Source organism: Dipodomys ordii, unplaced genomic scaffold (genome assembly GCF_000151885.1).
Source record: "Dipodomys ordii isolate 6190 unplaced genomic scaffold, Dord_2.0 Scaffold71, whole genome shotgun sequence".
In the NCBI taxonomy this organism is placed as follows: Eukaryota; Metazoa; Chordata; class Mammalia; order Rodentia; family Heteromyidae; genus Dipodomys; species Dipodomys ordii.
In genome coordinates this window covers 604,055-610,355 of record NW_012267287.1, presented here as the reverse complement: position 1 = coordinate 610,355, position 6,301 = coordinate 604,055, and the positions used below count along the sequence as shown (strand labels likewise).

The window sequence follows — 6,301 nt, the reverse complement described above, 5'->3', positions numbered from 1 at the left end:
GAGCCGTGTGGGAGCGTGTCCAGCTCCCGTGGTGTGAGCCGTGTGGGAGCGTGTCCAGCTCCTGTGTGAGAGCCGTGTGGGAGCGTGTCCAGCTCCCGTGGGGAGAGCCGTGTGGGAGCATGTCCAGCTCCCGTGGGGAGAGCAGTGTGGGAGCGTGTCCAGCTCCCGTGGGGAGAGCCGTGTGGGAGCGTGTCCAGCTCCCGTGGGGAGAGCCGTGTGGGAGCGTGTCCAGCTCCCGAGTCCCTGTGCTTCTGCAGCTGCTGTTGGAGGCTCGCCCCTTGGGGGCCGACCTATCGGGTGCTGCTCATGTCACTTGCCACCTTGTAGAGCCGAGGCCTTGTGCTGTGGTGTGGTGTCTGGGGAGCAACCACTTGTTTCTTTTGTGCAAAGCTTGTGGAGAAAGCACTGGTCAGCTAGGCGTTGAACCCAGGTGTTACCAGCTGCTTTGAGCTGCTGCTTCTGGGGCGCTGCATGTGCCCCGGCCAGCCTCACACCTGTGCCTTTGGCCGCTCTCCTGGGTGAGGTGGGAGGCAGGCTGGAGCTCAGCCCTGCCTCTGAGACTCCTGGCCTGGGGTGCACGGAAACCGCAGCTGGCTTGGCTGGCTGGGGGCTGGAGGCCCTGGGACTCCAACTCAGGCTCTCTCTGCACCTCCTGGGTGCTGCTGCCTCCCCCACGGGGGCCAGGTGGCCCGCTGGGTGCTCTGGTGCCACCACCGGCAGTGCCGTGCTATCTGGAGGCAAGGTCTTCAGAGTCAGTCTCTGGAAAGCTGTGGCCAGCTGCCCTCAGCCCTGCAGGGTGCCCCTGGCAGACAGGGCAGAGGGCAGCCCCCTTCCGCTGTGGTGTCAGCAGCCACCCTTCTCTGGAAGGAGCAAGCACCTGCCACTTTGGGGTGGACAGCACGTGCATCCTGGGATGTGTGCCTGTGCCTCGCCCGCACTGGGCAGGTAGAGTCCTCCCACCTCCGGGGCACGAGATCTGCTGGCCGGGCGCTCCGTCGGCCAGCCGCCTGCCATGTGGCCTGTCCAGATGCGGTGGAGGGCTCTTGGTCCTGGGCTCTCTGGTGTCTCCCAGTGCGGTTATCCACAGTGTGGCTGTGCCATCTAGAAGACCCTGGGCTGAGCGTCTCCAAAACCTAGGTAGCTACCATCCCTTGTCTTGCCATTTTCTTAAACAATAAGATTTTAATTTTGGAACAGCTCTGGATTTAACAAACGATTGTACAGATGGTTCTGAGAATTTCTGAACACCGCCCTGCCTCCACGTGAGTGTGTGTCACGCACGGCTGGTGGCCTGCCAAGATCTCCTTCAAGTCTCCGCAGTGTTTTGATGTCTTGGGTGTCCCTGCCATTCTGTGCATTCCTGCCCCCGTGTGGCCTCTGTGCCTTGTAGCCTCTGGCTGCTCTGTACTCCGTCACACACCTCCGGCTTCTGCTGGGCCCCTGCAGTTCAGCTGCGCTATCTGTGGTCCACGCACAGGGCTCAGCTGCACCTGCACATGTGCCTGTGGGGCCTTTCCCTGCAGCCATCCTGCCTGGGGGTTCCAGGTGCTGGTGCCGGCCAGCTCCAACTTGGGTGGTGGAGGAAGGCCCATGAGGACAGGCAGGTGACTCCCTATACACACATACGGGGATTATACACACAGGCAAACAGCTGCCTCTGCACACTCGAGTCTCCACCTGCAGAGCCCCCCTGTGCACACAATCAGTAATCCCGGGTGCACACTCAGAACACAAGGGTGCTCACACTCAGAGTCCCCCCTGTGCACACAATCAGTAATCCCAGGTGCACATCAGAACACAAGGGTGTGCACGCTCAAGAGTCCCCCTGTGCACACTGAGCGTCCTTATGTGCACACTCATCCCCCATGTACACAGAACCCCATGTGCACATGGAGCCCCCATGTGTACACACTCAGAGTCCCCTCTGTGCACATTGAGAGTCCCCGTGTGCATACTCAGAATCCCCTGTGCACACAATCAGTAATCCCGGGTGCACACTCAGAACACAAGGGTGTGCATGCTCAGAGTCCCCCCTGTGCACACAATCAGTAATCCTGGGTGCACACTCAGAACACAAGGGTGTGCATGCTCAGAGTCCCCCCTGTGCACACAATCAGTAATCCTGGGTGCACACTCATCGAGTCCCCCCTGTGCACACTGAGAGTCCCCGTGTGCATACTCAGAATCCCTTGTGAACACTCATCCCCCTGTGCACACTGAGCATCCTCATGCATACTCATCCCCCGTGCACACAGAACCCCATGTGCACATGGAGCCCCATGTGTACACGCTCAGAGTCCCCCTGTGCACACTGAGAGTCCCCGTGTGCATACTCAGAATCCCTTGTGCACACTCATCCCCCTGTGCACACAGACCCCATGTGCACACTCAGAGCCCCCATGCATAGAGTCCCCCCTGTGCACACTCAGCCCCCTGTGCACAGAGTCCCCCATGTGCACACTCAAGAGCCTCCCGTGCAGAGTCCCCCATGTGTACACTCAGCTTCCCATGCACAGTCCCCCATGTGCACACTCAGAGCCTCCCGTGCACACTGAGTCCCCCATGTGCACACTCAGAGCCTCCCGTGCACACTGAGTCCCCCATGTGCACACGCAGCCTCCCATGCAGTCCCCCATGTGCACACTCAGAGCCCCCTGTGCACACTGAGTCCCCCATGTGCACACTCAGAGCCTCCCGTGCACATTGAGACCCCATGTGCACACTCAGAGCCCCCGTGCACAGAGACCCCATGTGCACACTCAGCCCCCTGTGCACAGAGTCCCCCATGTGCACACTCAGAGCCCCCGTGCACAGAGTCCCCCATGTGCACACTCAGCCCCCCGTGCACAGAGTCCCCCATGTGCACACTCAGAGCCTCCCATGCACACTGAGTCCCCCATGTGCACACTCAGAGCCCCCGTGCACACTGAGTCCCCATGTGCACACTCAGAGCCCCCTGTGCACATTGAGTCCCCCATGTGCACACTCAGAGCCTCCCATGCACACTGAGACCCCATGTGCACACTCAGCCCCCATGCACAGAGACCCCATGTGCACACTCAGCCCCCTGTGCACACTGAGTCCCCCATGTGCACACTCAGAGCCTCCCGTGCACAGAGTCCCCCATGTGCACTCAGAGCCTCCCATGCACAGTCCCCCATGTGCACACTCAGAGCCCCCGTGCACTGAGTCCCCCATGTGCACACTCAGCCCCCCGTGCACACTGAGTCCCCCATGTGCACACTCAGAGCCTCCGATGCACACTGAGTCCCCCATGTGCACACTCAGAGCCTCCCGTGCATACTGAGTCCTCCATGTGTACACTCAGAGCCCCCATGCACACACTCAGCCCCCCATGCACATGGAGCCCCCCATGTGCACACTCAGGCTCCTCCCCCCATGCACACAGAGTCCCCCATGTGCACTCAGAGCCCCCGTGCACAGAGTCCCCCATATGTACACACTCAGAGCCCCCGTGCACACTGAGCCCCCCATGTGCGCACTCAGGCTCCCCCTTCCCTCCCCCGTGCACACGGAGTCCCCCTGGAGCCCCCTGTGGTTGGGCCACAGCCCAGGTGCTGCTTGCCCCCTAGTGGCTGTGGAGATGACACCCCGTGCCTGTCTAGGCCAGTGCCGATCGTGGGGGCCTCTGGGACCCTCTGGGTGCTGGAGCCTGTCTGGAGGGTGGACTGAATGGTTACCTGCTTGGTGGCACTTCAGTTCCGTCTTGGGTATTTCCGTGTGAGGCTAGGTGGGCCTGGGTTTGGGGCAGCTGTTAAGGGAGGCAGGCGGGTAGGCCATGGCCAGGGCTGCCATAGGCCTGTGTTTGGCCAGTGTCCTCTTAGGACTTCTGTCTGGCTTTTTCCCGACAGGCTTGTCCCTCAGATCTCTTGGTCTCCCTGCTTTATGGAGCCCACTCTGGCCACTAAGGCTGCACTTGCCACCCACTGCTGCTGGGATGTGTCCTCAGCCCTGCCACCTGGTGGAGAGTGCCCCTGGCTCTGGCAGGCCTCACTGACCACATGAAGGGGAGTAGACGTCATCTGTGCCCACAGCATTGAGGAATTGACTCTTCGGTGTCGGGTCCAAGGCATCATCCAAACCTGTCTGTGGAGAGTCCTGCCAGGGCCTCTGTGTACATCAAGCCCCCTCCCTGGCCCCTTTCCTGCAGCATAGACACGTCTGCCTTTAAGTTGTTTCTGGAGAGGTCAGTGATGGGCAGGGAGAGCCAAGGCTGCGTCCTGGGCCCCTGGGGTCCCAGCTCTGCTCTCTGTCTTCTGCTCTCAAGAACACCGCACAGGCGATGTTGGGTTTCCTCTCATTGAGGTATGGGCCAACCAGACCTTCTGTCAGAGGTCTGAGAGCGGGTGTGGCCTGAGAAGACCTGGCTAGGACACCTGTGTCAACCCATCTTCTCCAGGTCTGGGGCTGGCACCGGCTCTCCTTCCTCCTTCCTCATGCCTGCCCAGCCTGGTCCCTGGTCAGCCACCTTGCTGCCACTCTGCCCCCCCCCCCCCGCCCCTCACCTGCTGATGTCACACATTGGATGCAGTAGAATTCACTCGCTGGTGAAGTGTGTCTTGGTCCTGCTTCTGCCGGTGCATACTGCTAGGGCTGCAAGGTTTGTGTGGCTGTGCACCTGTGCCTTCTGGGCTCTGCTGGAAGCGTGCTCCAAGGGTGAGACTGTGCCCAATCTGACTGAGCTGAGGATGCTATCCCCATCTGCCTGCTCACTCTGTTGGCTGAACAAACCAGGTGTCTGCCCTGACGTGGGGGGAAGGATCAGGGCGTGTGGAAGCTGCTCATCCCCTGGCAGAGGTCCAGGTTGCTGCAGGTCTGCTGTCTGAGCAGTTCAAGTGGCATTTCCAGCTTTGCCTCCCTCCTTGTGGCAGCTGATATCAAGTGTTAGCCAATATGGACTGGCCCTGATTAGCCTTGGACGTTGATGAATGTGTAAGTTCCGACAAGTGTTGAGCTGAGGGGTGAGCAGTGGATGGATGTGTGAGAGGTGGTCCAGCAGCCTGGCCCAGGCTTCCAGGCTCTTCTCCTCCTGCTTGCCGGCTGCCCTCTGAGGAAAGCCGGGCTGGGCCCTGTGCTGGTGCCCGCCTGGGTGGGGGTACCCTTGTCGCGGTGTCCGCAGCGAGCCCTGTGTGTGGCCTCCTGAGCTGGCTGGTGTTCTGGGAGCAGTGGAGGCTTGTGCTTGAAACAGGAAGAGGCTGAGGGACGGTCTTCCAGAAGGAGGTGACCCCACGCAGTGTATGCTGCGTGTGTTCTGCTGAGTCACCAGAGGCCAGACAGGTGCTTCTGTTTCCCTGTGTAGTTACAGGGTACAGAGGCCAGGCTCCACCCCAGCCATCCCGACATCCTGCCCAGCATGGGTGCTGGCCCCTGTGCCAACGGCAGGGCCTGGGCAGCTTGGCGCTGGGTGCTGAGGCTGGACGTCTCTGGGCAGCCCAGCCTGCGGGTTAGCAGGCCCTGCCCAGATCACCCCTTCCCCTGGTGGCCTTGCTGGAAGACCTCTTCCCAGCCTCACAGGCCAGCAGTTGTCAACATGTGATAGAAAGTTCCAGAACCAGCATGTAGACCTCTTTCTGCAGTTGTTTTCTGGTCCTACACCCAATACAGTTGTGCACTGTGCATTCCTCTCACCATTCACGGACACATCCGTGTCCTGGAGCCCACAGGCTCCTGCCCCTCCCTGGGAGAGGCATGAACACACCACCTACTCATCTATACACACAGTACTTGGCTAGGCCAGAGGCGCCACGGCCGCAGGGCAGCTCCAGGTGTGAGTGGTTGGCCTGGAGCCATGCAGTGTGCGAGAGCCCACTGCGTCTGGGGCTGCAGCAGGCTGCGGGCTTGTGTTGCAGGTGGGTGTGTTGGAGGCAGCACTGGTCAGGGCTGAGGATGCGCACGAGCAACCCCGAGTTGGAGCTGACCCTTGTCTCTTGTGTTTGATTTTTAGTCAGACTTTGAACCTGATGCAGGCCTCAGTGGCTGCGTGAAGTGGAAGCCTGGGCGCTTTGGTTGGAGACAGTAAGACGTGGGATGAGGCTCCGTGACAGGACGCAGTTCTGCCTGGGGACCCCGAAGACCAAACGCTCTGGACAGGCGAACTCATGGTCGTGGAGACCCAGCCCCAATTAAGCAATGTCAGGTTGGTAGGGGCTCCTGAAATAGTGTACAAAGCTGCTCTGCAGATGCATAGAGGCCGCGTGCTCATAGCTGCGCTGTTCAGAGCGTGCTCAAACTGCGCTGTCCTGTCTGTACACAGAGGCCGCGTGCTCAGAGCTGCGCTGTT

The 6,301-nt window shown here is 60.6% G+C and overlaps 1 protein-coding gene across 1 annotated transcript in view; it reads left to right on the top strand.

The window, feature by feature from the left end:
• The first annotated feature begins 119 nt into the window (after nt 1-119).
• The window catches only part of Ctbp1 (C-terminal binding protein 1), a 49,769-nt gene continuing 43,587 nt past the window's right edge, over nt 120-6,301 (top strand). Inside the window, exon 1 of the mRNA XM_013023866.1 lies at nt 120-297. Coding sequence (XP_012879320.1) covers nt 120-297 — 178 coding nt within the window. The remainder of the gene's footprint in view (nt 298-6,301) is intronic.